The sequence below is a fragment of the Dermacentor silvarum genome, chromosome 3 (assembly GCF_013339745.2).
Source record: "Dermacentor silvarum isolate Dsil-2018 chromosome 3, BIME_Dsil_1.4, whole genome shotgun sequence".
Lineage (NCBI taxonomy): Eukaryota > Metazoa > Arthropoda > Arachnida > Ixodida > Ixodidae > Dermacentor > Dermacentor silvarum.
In genome coordinates this window covers 198,722,164-198,741,448 of record NC_051156.1, presented here as the reverse complement: position 1 = coordinate 198,741,448, position 19,285 = coordinate 198,722,164, and the positions used below count along the sequence as shown (strand labels likewise).

Sequence of the window (19,285 nt, the reverse complement as noted above, 5' to 3'; positions counted from 1 at the left end):
CTGACTGGCCCAGGGGACTCTACTATGTGGTGTCCAAAACCTGACGCTCACGACGTGTTTCTGGCTTCCGCAATCGCTTCCGCCGCATTCAGCGAGCAAAAGCATGGCCTTCGAGATCTGCATTTGTTACCCAGAGGGCGACGTGGCTGGGGCGTGGATTTTGGACTATCTGGACGAGAAGCTTTGCCTTAATAACGGCGGAAATTTAAACCAATGAGAGCGAGGCCGTAGCAGCTCTCCGGGCCTGCTGTGGGTCAATCATAACTGACAAGCTGGCATGAGAGTCCAAATCCACACTCCAACGTGACGTACGTTGGCCTCAGCGACGACCCTCTCTGAGTAACAAATACAGATCTCAAAGGCTATGCTTTAGCTGGCTGCTTGCGGTGGAAGCGATTGTGGGATCCGATAGACTACTTGCTTGGCTTGCTAGAGACCTTAGAGAATGCATAATTAAAGAGGCCCACGTCAAATAGATCTGAAGGTGGTAACAGCGCACGCAGACGGGGATAGAGTGAAGAAACAACAGCAGACATCGCTAGTTGCATGCCGACGGCCGCTCACATGCCATAGCAACGTTTTCTTCGAGTAAAACAAATCTCGAAGGCTATGCTTTTTCTGCCTTGAACTAAAAACGCGTCATAACTTAAATTATAGAAAGTTTATGTATATAATAAAGCGCTCGCGCATATGTCTTCAGTGATGAGATATAAACATTAAGATGCCAACACTTTTGGTTTGAGCGAGTAGGCTTTACCTGGCGTTACTGGCATCCGTGGACCTAACGGGTTATCTACTGTACTATGGGCTAGCGGCGTGTTCTGTGGCGGAGCCTCGTAGTCATAGAACAAATTCGTCGTCGTCTTTTGCGCGCGCTACGGTACGGCGTTTCGGTGGAGCGTGGCGGCAGTGGCGGCAGAATCTATGGAAGAATGCTTTATGTGTGCAAATCGTTTTGAACGCTTGCCTTCTGGTGAATGTCTTACGGTAAGACCTGCTTGGCACTCTTGCTTGTCGATGATTGTTTTGTGCGGTCTGGGCTCTTAGTGCTGCCTGATTTGACGAGACAGAGAACGCCGAACTTGTGTTTGAGCTCGTGTTGTTTGGATTCGAATCTGATGCGTTGATTTGTAACAGTTGGCTTTCCCGTTAACTAGAGCTGAAAATCGGGCTAATTGGTTATTCGTGATCGTCATATACCAGCGTGTAAGCATTTAGTGTCATTCAACATTTTTGTGATTGGCATCTGCGTGAAGCCACTGCGGCCTCTTGAAGGCAGCTTGGGTGTTCCTTATCGTATTGCTTAAGGGGGTCCCTGGCATGGAGCGCTTATAGAATGAAGTCGTCACACTATTTATGAAACACCTGTCAACTTGGTGTCGTTAACACGGTACCGAAGTTGCTACCACCGTGATGAATGCTTTCCGTGAGGCCGATGCCTGGGAACTTAACGCTGTTAGTTGACTAGTTTTGTTATACCCGGCCTTGAAGTGACAATCATGCTGGAAATCTGTTTTCATTAATACGGGCCGTGTTCGTATCTATCGCCTCCTACTACACTTTAACGTAACGGTCGCATTGCGCTGCACCATCACCGCGTTTGTGTCGGGTTAGCAGGACGCTTGCCCTTCATCGAGCTACGTACACAGTTGCTTACTCTCAGAGACAGAGATCTGAACGACAGAGAAAAATACTGGGTGCTTTTTCATGTGGACGTGCTTTCCATTATTGTGAAATTGAAAAATGTTGGTACGTTGGGCTCTGCTGTGGAATCGGCGATGTGGTAGAAAGCTTTCCATTCTGACAGCAGTGCCAGGTCACATGTCCGAGCGAGCGGAGCAAACATCTTGTAGGATATGTTGCACGTTCACTATGCCCTCTAGCCATCGTTAATCTCAGTCATGCGTTTCTGCGATCTGTACAAAGGGCCATGCCGTATGCGTTTGAATGCTGCCATGGATCAGGCAGCGCTTCTCTTATCAAGTTCGATCAGGCAAGGAAACGGACGTGCATTCAGTGCTGTTCAGAATAAATTAGTTTACATCATAGCTCAAGTCGCTGGCACTGGCAAATATTGTAGGAAGCTGTAACCACAACGCAGTCTAGCCAGTGCCTGGTGCCCATAGTGGTGTGGAAGTTCCATGCCAACGCTGCCCTTATGTAGTTGTATGGAGCACGCCAGCTAAGTTCCCTGAAAAACAACGCTGCAGCAGGCCTTTCTCAGCCTGCAAAGGGCCTGCTCTTTGTGCAGCGCCTGTCTGTTTTTTATCGTTACTGGAAGCAGCTGAAATATCTGACTGTAAGCTGATGGACTCTCATGCATTACGTCACCACAGCTACCAGGTGCAGCCACTAATTTCTTGGGTGATGATTTTTTTCTCTTGGGTAATACACACCACCTAGGGAAATTCCTGCTGGCAGGAACATTTGAGTGACGAAAATAAAAAGTACCTGATGGCCACAGAGTTCACGTGAAGTACCAAAATGTTTACAACGAACTCATTCGTCATCATCTCGATTTCACACGTGCACCCACGTTTGTCCATGCCAGAGCTGTATGGGAGACTCGTACTTGAGTCTCCTGGCTGTGTTTAGAAAACACATGCAGTCATTGTGAGTGTCGTCGCATCAGCATCTTTAATGTCACACTATTTTCTTCTCAAGAATGATGTTTTCATGATGGCTGTTGTGATGTGTCCGGAGAAGGGAGCCACATTTAATTTCTAGACTTTAAAAATGAAATAAATTACCTTTTAGCCGTCTGTTGTCACTCATCCTTCGGGAAAGTGTTCCTCATAAGCATGCAAAGCTTATGCTATAGTTAATTTAGACCGAAGCCATCATTTGTCATCCTGCTTGAAATGGTCTAATTGAGAGTCTACATGAGCACTTGGAACCTGCCTAGCCATCCTCGAAAAGTCTGGTGCTCCATCTGGCTACCATTCACGATGTCTCCGGCCAACTCTGTGACAGGAGCTTAGACTTCCTTTTGCTGTAGAACTTGTATGTCGCTGCTCTGCTCACTTTCTAGCTAATTCTGTCGCTGCTGATCACACAGCCTTCTCCCAATTAGCCTTTCTATTCCACCATGCCCAGGCTGTGATATTATAGCACCTAAGGGGGCATGTGACACTAATGAATTCCTCCAAAAAGCGTATTTTGTTTCGATGCGTTGTGGTTCTAAGTTCTGCCTTGCTGAAACAGATTGTTTCCCATCATAAAGTTGTCTAACAACATCTGCATTATTTAAACATTAACATTTGCAAGGAGTATATCTTGCAGTGCACAGAAAACCCATTCATGCATGTGGATATCTGCTGATACCTAAGTAACCTTGACCGCATGTCTAAAAGAGAGGCACCTGTGGCTTGCTACCTCCTGTGCTGCATCATTTGTTTTATCTGCTGAAACGCATACATTTGTTTTGGAACACAAGCTTTGGTTTGGTGAGAATACACTGAAAAGGTTCATGGATAGATCCAGGCTCTACGTCTGGACCAAATCAGAGAGGAAACTGATAGAAACCTTTCAGGATACCAATTTCATGTGTAACCTACCCATATTGAGAAGACCATGAAACGTAACTGGGAGAAAACGTTTGTAAATATGCGAACTGGACATTAATGAGAAGACTGTTGCTACAGGCTGGTGTCTCGTACTGCAGGGCTCACTGCTGTAGTAAGAGTGCTTCAACACATACATTCTATGATGCACGAGTTTGCCTTCTTGCAAGTGCAGCGAACGTCTAATTATGTCCTGAGCTGTGTTTTCGTTTTCTTTGTCAAGTAAAGCAATGCAGTGTACATAAGACAGCGATAATACTTAGTTAACCATTTCTTGAATTGTTGCTCTTTGGAAAACAATTTTAGCCTGTCGTCAATTTATTTAGGATGATGGTGATGGCAGGGTCCGCAAACGAAAACAAAAAAAAAAAACGTTGCCTGTGCTTCTTACCCCCCGCCCCCTAGTTTTAACATAGTTTTTGGAGGAGCACTTGGGCATTGATAGCATATAGGCACAATTCCAACAGCATTACGACCAGCTGCATATAATAAATGGGTATCATTGATTTGCAGGGGTATCATTGATTTGCAGACAATGATTTCATGTAATATTTATTCTTGCATGGTGATGGAACATTCTGCACTGCCTGCTGGGTTGCATTCTTATTTATTGTGAAGAAGACGTGCCTCCATCCAGCGGCATCGCCAACGCTCGGCCTGCTCTGCTCGCGCTGCTGATCGCTAGTGTCTTTGGAGACGGTGCCCCTCGCTGCCTCGCCGCTCCTTGAACTCGTAGCATCCCTGAAGGACGACGCCAATAAACCTCTTCTTTATTGGTAGAGGAGCTGCAATTCCCCTGTCGCTTGCACCCTGGAGCTTCGAACCCGAACGCTTCCACCCATCATGACCGACAACACAGACCCGCCGCCGCCTGCGCCCCAGTCCGTCATCTGCACCGGGGTGCCTCGGCAACGTGATCCAAAGGTCTTCAGCGGTACAGATGACACTGACATGGAGGACTGGTTTACGTCGAATGAACGGGTGAGCGTGCATAATAAGTAGGACGACCCCACGACGTTGACCAACATCATATTTTATCTTACTGGCGTTGCCCAACTGTGGTTCCATAACCACAAAGTCGACATTCCGACATGGTCAACTTTCAAGACGTCTTTCACTCAAGTGTTTGGTCAACCTGCTGTCCGCAAACTATGCGCTGAACAGCGCTTGCGAGAACAGCAGACTGGTGAAACTTTCATGATTAAGTTACATTAAAGAAGTCGTCGACCTTTGTAAACGTGTCAACGCCGCCATGCCCGAAGCTGATAAATTTCAGCACATCCTCAAAGGCATCGATGACGGTGTATTCCAGGTGCTTTTGGCCAGGAATCCGCGCACCGTTTCTGAAGTGGTAACGTTATGTCAGAGCTATGAAGCGTTGAAGAAGCAACGGACCCTGACTCGGTAGCTTCTGTCGACTGCCGACTCGCTATCGACTCTCGTTGCTGTTTCCAACCACTCTCCACTGCTTCAGCAGATTCAAAACTTCGTGCGCGAGGAGGTTGCCCGTCAACTTTCCTTGGTCCCCTTCACTCAGGAGCCGTCCTGTCGTCTGCCTACAACACTCTGCACTGTCATTGCCGAAGAGGTCGCTCAAGCTGTTCCCGTCGCTCACCACTAGCCACTTGTGGCTGCGCCTCTTCCCTATGCGCAGACAGTGCAGCCTGTAGCCACACCTCTTACGTATGTGCAGGCAGTGCAGCCTGTTGCTGCGCCTCATACCTATGTGCAGGTAGTGCGTAGGCTTTCCCAGTCGCCTTTCTCGATCCTGCAACAGTCTGCACCACCCGCCGCTCCCACTGCTTCTTGGGCCGGGCCGAGAGTAAGCAATGCATGGCAGACGCTTGACAATCGTCCCATTTGTTACGCTTGCTGCACGCCAGGACACGTCGCTCGCTATTGCTGCCGTCGCCTTCAAACTTCCGATGACACTGCCCGGCCGTTCCCATATGGCAGTCAGCCTATGCGCCAACCAGCCCTGGGTCCCTCCCAGCGGTATGTTCCTTCTGACCTCCCTGAATTTCCTTCACGCTGCTCCCAATCTCCTTGTCGACGATCGCTTTCCCCAATGCGTCGCCGACCCGCACCCTCCGACTAGGAAAACTAAGCGCCGCAGTTCATAAGGCAAGAACTGTGCCATCGTCGAACTGCCCAAGTTCTCACTCTTCTCCTGCTAACATGGTCGCCATATGTGTTGAAGGTATTTTTACTTTTGCGCTTGTGGACACCGGCGCCGCCATTTCTGTTATAGTCGCCAAACTCTGCCGTTCGCTGCGCAAGATTACCACGCCGCTCCCTGGACTGTCGCTTCATACGGCATGCGCGCAGCACGTTACCCCTCTCGCAGCCTGCACTGCCCGTGTGCTTTTACAAGGTGTTTTGTATGTTGTCGGGTTCCTTGTTCTTCATGCTTGCTCCCATGACGTCGTCCTTGGGTGTGACTTCTTGTTCCGTCGTAATGCCGTCATCGACTGCGCACGAGCTGAAGTTGAATTTTCGCCGCTGTGTGATGCACCATCCCACGACGCTCTTGATCAGCCACCTAAACTGGTCGTCCGTGAGGCCACTGATAGAAATTCTGCCTGGCTCTTTTGCCCTTGTCCCAGTCGTCTGTGGTGCCGTCACCGATGATAGTCTTGTTCACACCATCTGATATCTTTATGAGTCGCAAAGCCGTTCCACTGCCTTTTGCAATTCTTGACATCGCTGCTGGCATCAGCAATATTTTTGTGTGCAATTCACTTTCTGCGCCTGTTACATTGCTTGTCGGCGAATGTCTTGGCTGCATGGAACACCTTGACTCGTCGTTCTTTGTTACCGTGCCAAATGAATCTTTCCATCTTGACTCCAATGACCTCCTCGCCCTTTCAACGCTTGAAGAGTTATCGAGTGACATGTTCTCCAGTTCCATCACTACTACACTTACCCCTGCCGAACACTCCGAGCTCCTTCAGCTTCTACATCACTTTCGAAATTCCTTCAATGTTTCTCAGCCGCAACTGAGCCGAGCATCGGAAGTGCAGCACTACATTGACACCGGCTTACACCAGCCGTTGCGTCAACGACCGTACCGCGTCTGCCGGTGAGCGTCTCGTCATTAACCAAGTCGACGATATGCTACACCATGGCGTTATTAAACCATCCCACAGTCCTTGGGCATCTCCTGTCGTTCTCATTCGCAAGAAGGATGGGTCTATTCGCTTTTGCATTGACTACTGTCGATTAAATAAGGTCACGCGCAAGGATGTCTATCCTTTGCCGCGCATCGACGACGCCCTTGACAGCCTTCAGGGTGCAGAATTCTCTTCGGCCCTAGGCTTGTGTACTGGCAGGTTCCCACAGCTGAAGCCAATCGACAGAAAACGGCATTTATTACACCTGATGGCCTATACGAATTTGACGTGATGCCCTTTGGACTTTGCAATGCGCCTGCAATGTTTGAACGACTCGTGGACAATACGCTGCGTGGCCTGAAGTGGTCTATGTGTCTTTGTTACCTTGACGATGTCATGGTTTTCGCGCCTGATTTTCCGATTCCCTACTTCGCCTAAGGCATGTTTTGACATGTCTCACCGACGCTGGCCTGCAACTCAACCTCAAAAAGTGCCGCTTCGCCGCGCGGGAGCTGACCATCTTAGTCCACACCGTGTCCAAGCACAGCGTTCTACCGGACCCTGCGAAACTTCGTGCAGTCGCTGAGTTCCCGAAGCCTATTAACGTCAAAGAACTTCGCAGTTTTGTGGGCCTGTGCTCATATTTCTGGCGCTTTGTCTGCAATTTTGCATTGATCATGTTGCCCTTGACCCAGCTCCTATGCGGTGGCACGGGCCTCTCCTGGTCCCCTGCATGCGACGCCGTGTTTGCTTCACTGCGTCGTCTTCTTACCTCTCCACTTATTCTTCGCTCTACGCCGAAACTGCTGCTTTACCGAATGCTACAGCGCGGGATATAGCCTCTTTCGTCCTCCATCGCTTCATCCTTCGACATGGCGCACCTCGAGAACTCCTCGGTGATAGAGGTCATGCCTTCCTCTCCGAAGTCGTCGAAGCTCTGCTTTCGGAATGCCACATTATTCATCGAACAAGCGCGGCATGTCATCCGCTAACTAACGGGCTCACAGAACGGTTTAACCGCACTCTTGGTGATATGCTCGCGATGCACGTGGCATCTGATCATAGGAACTGGGACCGTGTACTTACTTTTGTAACGCTCACATAAAACACCGCGATACAAGCTACTACAGGATTTTCACTTTTCTTCCTCCTATATGGACGGGAGCCTTTGCATACCATCGACACACACCTTCCATACCGTCCTGACGCTTCCGAGTGCCCACCTGTATACGAAGCTGCCCGAAAAGCCGAAGAGTGCTGCCAGCTCACGCACACCTTTACATCACAAGAGCAACAGCGCTAGAAGGAAGGTCGCGCCGACTCACTTCCAAATCCCACGTATGCTCCAGGTTTTCTTGTATGGCTGGCTGTTCCTTGCCACCAAACACCTGGGCTTTCCTAGAAACTCGTCCCAAAGTATGGAAGGGCCTCACTGCGTCTTGTAGCGAATGTCCCCGGTGAATTTTCTCATCGAGCCACTTTCTCCATCTGACAACATGCGCCGGCGTGGACGTGACCTCGTCCATGTGGCGCATCTCAAGCCCTACCATGACCCTCCACCCTCTTAGGTCGCCAGGATGGCTCTTTCTGCAGGGGTGATTGTGAGGAAGACGTGCCTCCATCCAGTGGCATCGCCAGTGCTCGGCCCGCTCCTTGAACTGGTAGCGTCCTTGAAGGACAACGCCAATGAACCTCTTCTCATTATATATATATATACATATAAGGCAGCCCTCCTTGTAAAAAAAAGAAAGAAAACCTCTACAGGTTTTATGAGTTAATACAAAATACTTCGCTTGTTCCTACAGTCCCCTTGTATTTTAAAACTGTGCACTGCCCCTTTGCTAACATCTTTGAAAAATAATGGCATATAATACTGCTACTGAAGGCATTCGTGATAGCAGCATCAGGTCTCTTTTGCACAATATGCTGCTGCCATACACACTTGCTTATCAATCAATGGATCAGATGTATGTCAACAAACTTGGGCATGCAAGGTGCAGGTGCCATGCTCCTTGATGAAGCCTCTGTGTTTGCAGTGGCACAGTGTTGTGGCATCATCTAATGTGCTCAGCAAATGATGGCTTTTGCATGATTAGCCATAGTGCATGAGAAACTTCAGACAAGATGATTAGAACAAGTGCAAATACTAACTTGCTACTGCAAGTAAAATTTTACATCATTACACATCTCGCAAGTGAATGCGACATATAAGAGGCTTCATGAGCCAGTGCCACTTGCCAATGGCACAAGATTGTGTCTCAGCTAGGTTGTATCTTTGAAGATCATTCCTCTTCTTTTCTACATCTCCTAAGGCGTGCATTGGCTGCCAGCCCTGTGCATTCCAAAGGTGTTTGTGGTCATTGTGGTCACAAAGGAAGCAGCCAGTTCTGCAGTCATTGGCACTCTGCCTGTACGAATCAGTGGTCTAGGTAGGCCAACCACAGGTACAACCGCCTGTGCTTGGATCATTACGTTGCATAGACAAGGGAGACTGCTGGTGAGATTTGTACCTGCTGCTCGTTGTTTTGTTAGTGGAACATTAACTTTTCTATCTGCCTATACGTGATTGTTCTTATTGGTGGTAATGCAGACAGAAGGTGCTCCAATGTTATAAATTTTAGACATAGTTAGCTATTTCTGCAAGAAAACTTGTGGATAGACGACCTTGTGGTCAACATTGTATAGTAATTTTGAGCATGAAAAAAGGGAAAAAGTTGTAAAACTGGAGGTCTAATTGGGGGAAAAAGAAATTGATGACGGGTGTTTTTTGTGCGGTATACATATTGTATTTGTTTTCGTCTTACTGTATGTTACCCGCTGGAATTTTTCGTACATTTTTGTCAATCTTCGTTACGTTGTGTATTGAGTGTACTTCCTACTAGCTGGTTAGGCTGTACTGTACTTACTGCAAATTGAGCTTGTGTTCTGTCTCGTAATCATGTAGTATTCCCCCCACTGTAATGCCTTATGGCGCTGTGGGTATCAAATAAACAAACAAACAAATTGTCTTAAAGGTCTGTAGCTATGCTGTATTTAGTGGGGTCTGTCGCTACAGACAGTAAGGCTTTTTTGTTCTAAGCAAAGTACATTTTGTTTCTGCTTCCTTTATATTTTGCATTTTAGGCTAAAGATATGCAGTGCAAAAACTTGAAACAGTCTCTGGTGTGATTCTCTAGTAACATTGACTTGTAACTTGTAAACTTGTTACAGCTGTTCACTTTTCCCTCCCTTTTCTCCTAATGAAGGTGCCAGTGACCAGCAACCCCCAGCCACGATGAGCTCATTGGAGAATGTGCAATCACTGCAGAACAAGCTTCTTATGCTCAACCTTTTGACAACGTCTCAACTCAGCAAGAGCTACAGCGCATTTGCTAGCCAACTGGACCCTCAAAATGTTGTACAGTTCTTCAAATGCATGGAAAGCTCTTGTGACTTTTGCACTGATAAAGAAGACAACTTCAAGGATCATTTGCGTGCTCATGTGGACCCTGCACACTGCACCTACTGCAATGAGGTTGCTGTGAATGAGCAGCACCTGGTTGAGCACATGGTAACAGAACATGGTTCTTGCAGATTCCAGTGTGCATTGTGCTTTTACAGGTCACAGACAGTGACTCACATGCGAGTCCACGGCATAATGGTGCACAGATCTAAAGCTGTGTTCTGGTACATGTGCAGGGAGAAGGCACCACTCAACCCTAAACTTGTTGGCCATGAAAAAGACCATATTGGTGGTTACATGTGCAAGGATTGCAGCTTCAAGAGCCACTGCACGGAACGCTTTTTTGAACATCTTGCAGTCGTTCATTCGGGGTTTTTTTCTGTTCCTTGTCACATTTGTTCTGTACAAATGGACAGTCCAAATGCTCTCATTGACCATTATACAGAAAAGCACAACATACATGCATTTCACTGCCTCTATTGTGACTTTGGGAGCCAATTCGATTGGGATGTGATTGTCCATGTGACCATGTGCCATCCGGCTAAGCCTTTCAAGATTTTCTGCCGTGGAAAGGAGCTGCCACCATCCTTCAGAACACTGAAAGACTTAGAAAGGTCAAACATAAGTGATGGCATTCCTGCCAGTTTCAGCAGCCTTTCACCACATAATAGTCTCAAAGATAAATGGCAAAAAAGTGCTCAAGACAAAAAACCCAGTCCCGACACTGATGTTGATGTCAAATTAGCAGTTAAAAATGATTTGCCAGTAAAATGTGGCAACTCAGGGAAGGACGTGCTTACATCTGTATTCGCTACATCAGAAACCAAATGCAAATGCGGTGCTATCTTCAAAGATGTTGCCATGTTTTTTCAACACCTGACTGAGAAACATGGGCAGGAATGTGGTTTTGACTGTCCGAAGTGCGTGCAGCTCAGAAGTGCCTCGGTAGATGATTTGTTTGCACACTTTGTGGACTTGCACACGGCCTTTCTTCGTTGCTGCTACAAGAACTGTGTCTTCCTTGGTGAGAGCCAGCAAAGTGTTGATGACCATGTAATACAAGCACACCAGCACTTTGATTTGCCCCAAGAGGATGTCACAGTGGCTGATCATGAAGAAACTTTCCCGAACACTGGAAGTGGCATAGTACACCCATATTCTCTTGAAGAGTCTACTGAAAAAAAAGATGAGCACCTTCTAGAAAGTGGCATTGTTTATACCTGCAGCCTCTGTTGCCAGACTGAAATGGAGCCATTAGACTATTTTCGACACATGTCACTAGGTCATGGCATCAAGTTCTTCTGCGGTCATTGCAAGAAGGGCTACAAACTGTGGAAGCAGATGATGATGCACCACAGCCGCTGCCACTCGGAATTGCAGCTTTCAGTGAAGAGCTTTGAAAGAAATAAGCTGAAAGACGTGACTTCAGAATTGCAGTCAGACTGCAATAATGAAGGGCAAGGTGGAGTGGAGAACAAATTGGCAAAAAGCAAGGATGCAGAACATAAGACTGCCGGAAGTCCAGCAAAAAGCACAGTTGCCATGAAGCCCTCCAAACGTCGCTTCAGGATGACAGCGTCAACGGCTGCAACAAGCATTGATCCTAACAAGCGTCACATTTCTTCGCTGTCAACAGCTTTGCATTATTCCCGCACTCACAAAAAAGCTCTGCTGTCATCGTCAGAGAGGTCTAAACAGGATTTAGAATTCAGACTTCAGCAGCCAATTCCTTTGGGGGAAATTCATGCTACCTCTAGTCAGCAAAAGAAAGAGAAGGGTCATTCAAGCTACTTCAGCGTAGCTGGTCAACAGAAACGTCCTGGTGAGTGTAGACAGACAGATGAAACAAGGCCTGAAAGCAACGGAAGTGCCGCTGAGTCTCCATGTGCCAGTGGATCAAGTGTTCCGCAAATGGAAGCCAGGAAGTCGCCTCTCACTGCCTTTGCCCACCACAGGAAAGGCCCATCACAGGAAAATGCAGGAAAAGCTCGACAACCCAGGAACGAGTGCATACCAACCTTCTTTTGTGGCCATTGCTTCAAGAGTTACAGATTGTTGAAGCCTCTTATAACACACCAAAAAACTGTTCATTGTGGACTGCCGTTTGCCATTAGGAAGCTGCACATGGAGAAGCTAGAAGACATCACAAATGATGATGTAGTCCAGAAGTACAAAGACATGGGCACTACGGAAAATGCCCAGCCTGGTGACTCTGTTTTAGATTGGGAGGAGGCTTGTAAGGTGCCTAGTAGCGACGACACTGACGATGCTGACTTTGAACAGAGCAGTTGTGAAAGTGAAAACGATTCCAAGGTAAAACGCAAATGGCGGCGCATTAAATTAGTGTCTAGTGAATCTGAGGATGACGAGGCCTCTAATGCCTCCGAACTTAGTAGTCGTGAAGGATTTTCTTACTACGGGAAACCAGTGGAACCTATTGACTTCAAGAATACTTATGTCCGATTCTATGATGGTGACTTTCGCATTGTGTACGACCAGTTAGCAGGCATTGTCGATGTTTGTCCTATTGTGCTGGTGCGCAAAGAAAGTATAATGTAAAGTTAACCTTTGCTGCCTTTGTTACATCATTCTGTGTTGAAGTAACAAATGTCTCATACTGGTTCTTGAATGCTTGTTATTTATTCAACATTTAAATGTGGTAAATTCATTAGTGTTCCAGCTAGTACAAGTTTACTGTACCACAGGCCAGCAAAATTCTGTTCCTCTTTTGTTAAGCACTTTCTGTTGTACTCTTTAAGACTATATAGCTTAGCTGCTGTCAACATGTTGGTGCAGTTTTAAAATAAATCAGTGAACTTGAGCAGCAGTTCCAATTTGACGCTGCAATATGTGGGTTTCATTGAACATGTTCAGGAAAGCAATTGGATGTACCCATAATGGCATATGTGCTTTGAATTGTGTCCACTTTTTAATTTAAAGTGTAAACTTTCATAAGTATGTGATGTAACCCTTCTCCATATGTGAAAATTTGTTTTGCCCCTGGTGTCGCGCTCCGACATATATTTGATTGCGAAATTTGCTTAAGGTGATGCATCTCTCGACTATCAGGTGAACAAGCAGTCACTAATCTTATGAGTCATGGAGGACCCAAGCTGTACGCTTTGAACAAAGTAGCTTCACAAGCCCACATCGGATTATGTGTGCGTTTGTCTGTCTATATATATATATATATACTGCAAGTGTCAGAAGACGGACTTACTGGTGTGGTTTTACACAGTAGCCACAAGGGAACCTTAGGTGTCTCAGCATAAGGAAAACAAGAAAATATATTGTTGCACTATTAGCATTCTCAGAAATTGAGCAGCAGCTTTTTGGGATCAATGCATGTGAATATTGCAGGTGTATGGTGTTTACCACATTGCACTGTGGAAGCAGTATATTTTGTATATTGAAGATTTGTACGATAAAAAACGCCTCCAGAATGTGTGTGTCATGTCTTGGAATGCTTGAGCTGTAAGAAGACATCTGTCAAATTAGGTTGTTGTTTTTGTAATCTGAAATAAGAGGGAGACTGCAAAAAGATTGGTTAATTTTTTTTTTTCTAAATTGCAAACAAAACTGTGAAAACTTGTTCTGATGCTGCAAAATAAAAGTAAGTCCCCTAATGTCCCAGACTTTATTAGGTCATAGGCTCCAAACGCCATGTAAGTGAGCATGGTTGGTAAACCCAAAATGTCTTGTTCGAAACCAATGGCACATACCCCTGTGAACTAGCGAAGCTGAACCCGGCAGTCTAGCTAAGCATGGTTGGGACTACTTAAGCTTAGTCATCGATAGTCAATCAATAGCTAATCGATAAAATTATCAATAAATACCAGAAAATGGCAGTGGATGACTTGGTAGTGCATAGCTTAGCAAAATACGTGGCCAACACCTTGCGAGAGCCAATCGTTAATTGATCAATAATCAATTCCGGAAAATGCTGGAGATGACTTGGTAGCGCTAGCGCTATAGCATGGCCCAAAATCCAGGATAGCTAGGTGCCCACCAGCTCCGCTGTCTCTTTAGCATTGCGCCTCCAGTGCAAGCTACGTTAGCTTTTTTTTTTTTTTTTTCTGGACATGCAGCGTCATCTGGTGGCACTGCCGAGAGGTCCGTGTGTTGCCTCTGAGACGATATGCGTGGTGTGCCGGTGCCTGCGAATGCTGAGAATTGTCGCTGATAGGTGGCACCTACCGCATTTACTCGATTGTAACACAAGTTCTTAACAGCGGAGCTGTGTAAGGTCAAGGTTGATTCCTACGGAGCGATGGTGTTCGCAGTTCCGAGCAAAGTGCAGAAAGTGTGAAATGAGAAGAGGATGTGCAGAGAGAGAAAGAAAGAGAGCAAGAGAAATGGTTAAAACACAGCAAAATTTCATGGCGATCGAGGTGGGATTCGAACCCGGATGCCCACGGTCCGAAGGCGAGCGTCATAACCACTAAGCTATACGCCCTTTTTTGTTTATTTCTAGCTTGGCTACAAGCCAAAGTAGGTGTTTGTGATCACATATCACACTTGTTTTATCTTTGTTAACCCTTTCAACCCTGAATTTTTAACGTGCGTTTTTTTAACGTTTGGTATTGATTTACTACTGCCTAAGCGCCATGTTCTATATATATGTATAGGACACCAGGGCTTAGTGGTTGTGGAGAAGAATACGAAGAATTTGGAAGATGCATGTTATTCTCAGCTATGTCACACATTTAAACGTAGAAAAACTTGCATGATGGCAATTTCACAGTGGTCCTTGTGTGTGAAAGGCCTCAAAAACATTTTATTGCGATAGCAATTATATGGACACTCCAAAGCAGATTTCTGCCGTCGGCGTCGTCGTCGCCGTTGCCGTGAGGTTCCGTATGACGTCAATGGAGATGAAATCGTCGCCGCGCGCCGCCGAACGCTGTATGTGCGAGTGAAAGGGCGCGAGGGACGCGCTCTTTCACGAGGAGTGAACCCACGGTGGAAAACAAACGCGCGTTCTGCGCCGTGCTTCCTTAAGGGCTGCAGAAGTAGGCGTCTGTTTCCTCCTTTACAATCACCATATATGTAGAGCAAACGCGCCTTCTTCCGACGCGCTAAAGGCGGTGGGGGGGAAGGGAGGTGACTTTTAGCTGCGGCACCAAGTGCCTATTTATATCAGGCACCGGCACCAGTCAGCAATGCCGCACGCATTTTGTGCGAACGCGGGCAAAACGCCGACGGCGTCGACATTAGTTCTGCGTGTTGCCGGTGCTGCTGCATGTCCAAGTTTATACAGCTGATAAAGCTACTATCATTTACTCCGTATAGCTCTCTACAAATTTGCTATCGCAATTGATGCTTCGCCTTTCAGGTGAAACTGCGACCACTTTTTTCATGCTCGTTTACACGGTTAATCATTGCACTTGAATGGCCTCCATCTACTTGATAGTCGATTTGTTGGACGTATTTTCGTGATAGATGGCGAATTGTCCGTCTATTGTACAGCAATTACTACTCCCCAAGCTTGCAAAAGCAAACTGTGCGTAGCGCCCACCGACGCCGCAACGCGGGGACGCTAAGATCCGGCGCCTTGGTGCTGGCACCAATCAGATAACCTCTGTTTGGTTATTTCTACCCGCTTAAAGTCTATTTTGCCTTCACTGTCCCTAAACCCCAATGCTTTGAAAAAATCAGCCCCGTTGCCTTGCACTGTAGGGTTAAGCCCTTTACAGAAAAGTATGAGGTGTTCAGCCGTCTCCTCTTCTTCTCCACACGCACAGCACAACGTGTCTATACCTTGGTACTTGGCTCGGTACATCTTAGTCCGCAATACTCCCGTCCTGGCTTCAAACAACAAAGAGCTTCCCCTAGAATTATCGTAGATATTTTCTTTGGCAATTTCTTGCTTGAAAGTTCGGTATGTTCCCAGTGCTGATTTCGTCTGCATCCCTGTTTTCCACAGACCCCTCTCTGTTTCCTTAACCTTTTTCTTAACCGCTGTTTCCTGGTTTGCACCCCTACTGCAGTCCAAATATTTGATTGTCAGTTTTCTGGTCAGCTTCCTCCATTTTGTATCAACATTCCTCATGTACAAATAACTGAAAACTCTCCTTGCCCACCGCTTTTCTGCCATTTCTCTCAATCGCTCCTCAAATTCTATCTTGCTGCTGGCTTCCCTGCCCTCGAATGACGTCCATCCCATGTCACCCTGTACCCCCTGATTTGGTGTATTTCCGTGTGCTCCCAGAGCCAGTCTACCTACCCCTCGCTGCTTAACTTCCAAGCTTGCTCGAACCTCTGATCTCATGCACAGGACCGCATTGCCGAAAGTCAAACTAGGGACCATCACCCCTTTCCAAATCCCTCTCACCACTTCGTACCTATTGTAATTCCACAGTGCCCTATTTTTCATCACAGCTGCATTTCTGCTACCTTTAGCCGTCACATATTTTTCATGTTCCGTTAGGTACTCAGCCCCATTGTTTATCCGCACTCCAAGATATTTGTACTTATCCACCACCTCCAGCGTAACCTCCTGTATCCTATGCTCGCTGCCCTGATTATCATTAAAAGTCATGAGTGCCGATTTTTCTTTACTAAACTTCAGACCTAAGCTATCTCCCTCTTTACCACAGATGTCCATTAATCTCTGCAAGTCTTCCTTGCTGTCAGCCATAAGTACAAGGTCATCCGCATACATCAGTCCTGGTAATGACTGTTTAATCCATTCTCCTTGCTTGAAATAGGAAAGGTTGAAGCCAAGTCCGCTCCTCTCTAATTTTTTCTCTAATCCTTGTAAATACAGCATGAACAACAGAGGTGACAAAGGGCACCCCTGCCTAAGCCCCTGCTGTATCTCTATAGGCCCAGATACCTTGTTTTCCCATTTTATAATGACGCGCCGCCGTAAGCGCCATCTCGTTTCTCTAGAACAAACTGCTCCGCGAAAAGGGTCAATACCTAAGCTTGCAGAACATGCATTAAATTATGGAAACCATATGATTGCGTTGTACCGACGATTGTAACACAACTTGCTATGGGCGAGATAAACAGAAAATGAGAGCGAGAGAGACAGAGAGAGAAAAAGAAAGCGAAAGAGAAACACAGACAGAGAGAAAGAAATAGCCGGGAATTTGAACCATGCAGGGTACTCACGGTCCGCAGGCGAGCGTCATACTAGAGTGGAGTCATACTACGCTATGGGGCTCTTGCTTTGCCTAGGGGGCGCAGCGAAAATGGTAGGGTTCCTCGATGCGTGCGCCCCCCTCCGCCGCCGGAGGGGGGGCGCACGCATCGAGGAACCCTAGAAAATGGTGCTAAAGAGCGCCCTCTGTCCTGAACTGGGTAGTACCAAGCTCGGTCGTCTGCTTCGGAAATCACGTTTCGGTTGTGTTGCACCACGGCCTGCAGCGATCGAATATCGGGCGCCGAAGATTTTTTCAGGGATGGCACGCTGCGTAAAGGCAAGAAATTATGCAACGCCGAATACGTGTACGCCGTTCAAGAAATAAGCGGCGAACTTTTAGCGCGGTGTCAATTGAAAGTGAAGCGAGTCGCGTACGAAGTTGAACTTCAGGTAAGGTTTGCACGCTGCTCGATACAGGCGCACAAACGCGAGGAAATGCTTCCTATTTATGAATTCGCAGCAGCGATAAGCAGACATCATGTGTATATGTACGGAACTATTCGAGCGCACGACGGTACGCGCAGCGACGGCAGCGGTCTTTCAGCTTGCCGCGATTTACGAACTGCTCGAGCGCACGATCGTACGCGCCGCGACGGCAGCGGTCTTTCAGCATGCCGCGAAACGGCGGCCGGGCCTCCTGTAATCTTTGTTGACTGCATGATGATAGAAAAGTAGTTATTCCTGCGCTGTAGTAGCTGCCACCTGTCCCTTTAGCAACTGATAAATAACTTATGCAATGCATATGAGCTCGCAGTAACGTATACTATACGTGCGAATCGCGCTCCAGCGCGAGCTCGTGCGCTGCTCACTTGATGTAGCTTTTAATGACAGCGCTCGAACATCGATGTGCTGTAACCAATACTGCCTTGCTGCGCTGCGTTAACGTATGGGCTTGAGGTCAAGGATGAGCACATTTATCTCTCGAACCTGCGCTGCTCGTAGTGTGATAGTGAAGTTATCCAGCGCGCCTGACGCTCCGCTGCGTGAGGCCTTGAAGGTAAACGGTAGAATATGATGTTGGGATTCAGACCATCTTGCTCGTGGCAGCCCACGACGCAGCAGTAACGACGGTGACGCTTTTTCGAGGCTGAGCTAGGTATCTCCGGATCGGCGTCGCCGATTACTTCTGCTTCCAGAATTGCGTCCCACGGCACTCGGATAGTCCGTTTTCATAAAACTAGGCTGCGGCCGGCTCGCAGCGTGGTCTCTCAGAAGTGACGAGCCTTTTCGCACTCGCAACAGGGCAGAAAAAAAAGCGCGAATCGACGTAAAGGCCCAACCACAAGGAACGGATTTCCGACGGATTTTCGGCGTCGGCGCCGGCCGGCGGCACGCGACGGCGGCCGGCGGCGTGGAGAACAATGCGCCGCCGGTCGGCGCCGCAAGACCGAGCAGGCTAAAGCCCTTAGAGCAGGCCAGACTGCAGCGCTGACGGCGGAAGTGGCGGTAGACGCAGGAAACAAACAAAATATAGCCTCCGAGATGGTGCACCGTGCCATGTGATTGAGCTCGGAGGCCATTTACAAAGCGAGCTTCCGGCGTTGTCGTCCGCGAGTGCCTGTGCCTCGTCCGCGTCCCAAACAGCCGATCGCTCGCGCGTGCTCCGGCCATTGCAAGTGGTGCAGCTTTGTACGGTATCATAGATAATGATGTATACTCTTTCCAGACAGGGACATGCAAGGAACGCCGAAGTGCACACTTAAGGCCCGTCCACGTTACCAGCACGCCAACTCGCCGTACGCCGTTCGCGGGTCGCCGTTTGACGGTGGTTTCGCTCGCAAGCGGCGAGATTTCCTTGCCGTAGACAGGATGGGACCGGGACCCATTTGTGCTGCAGCTGTACAGCGAAGTGGCCAATCAGTGACCGAGGGGTGGTCACCCTAGCACCGACGGCAGCCCTCACCGCCGCTGATCGTTCGGCGGCGCCGATATCGTCGCTAGGCCTTCTCCGGCTCACTCGAAAGCTTAAGCTGACGGCGCTTCGGAATGAATCACCGACGCTCACCAGCCGCGATAT

At 47.7% G+C, this 19,285-nt stretch overlaps 1 protein-coding gene across 1 annotated transcript; it reads left to right on the top strand.

Moving 5' to 3' along the window:
• Nucleotides 1-829: 829 nt before the first annotated feature.
• Nucleotides 830-13,561, top strand: LOC119446449 (uncharacterized). The gene is made up of 2 exons (XM_037710883.2): nucleotides 830-987; nucleotides 9,922-13,561. The coding sequence occupies exons 1-2, from the start codon at nucleotides 978-980 to the stop codon at nucleotides 12,675-12,677; spliced, it is 2,766 nt and encodes a 921-aa protein (XP_037566811.1). The 5' UTR covers nucleotides 830-977; the 3' UTR covers nucleotides 12,678-13,561.
• Nucleotides 13,562-19,285: the final 5,724 nt, after the last annotated feature.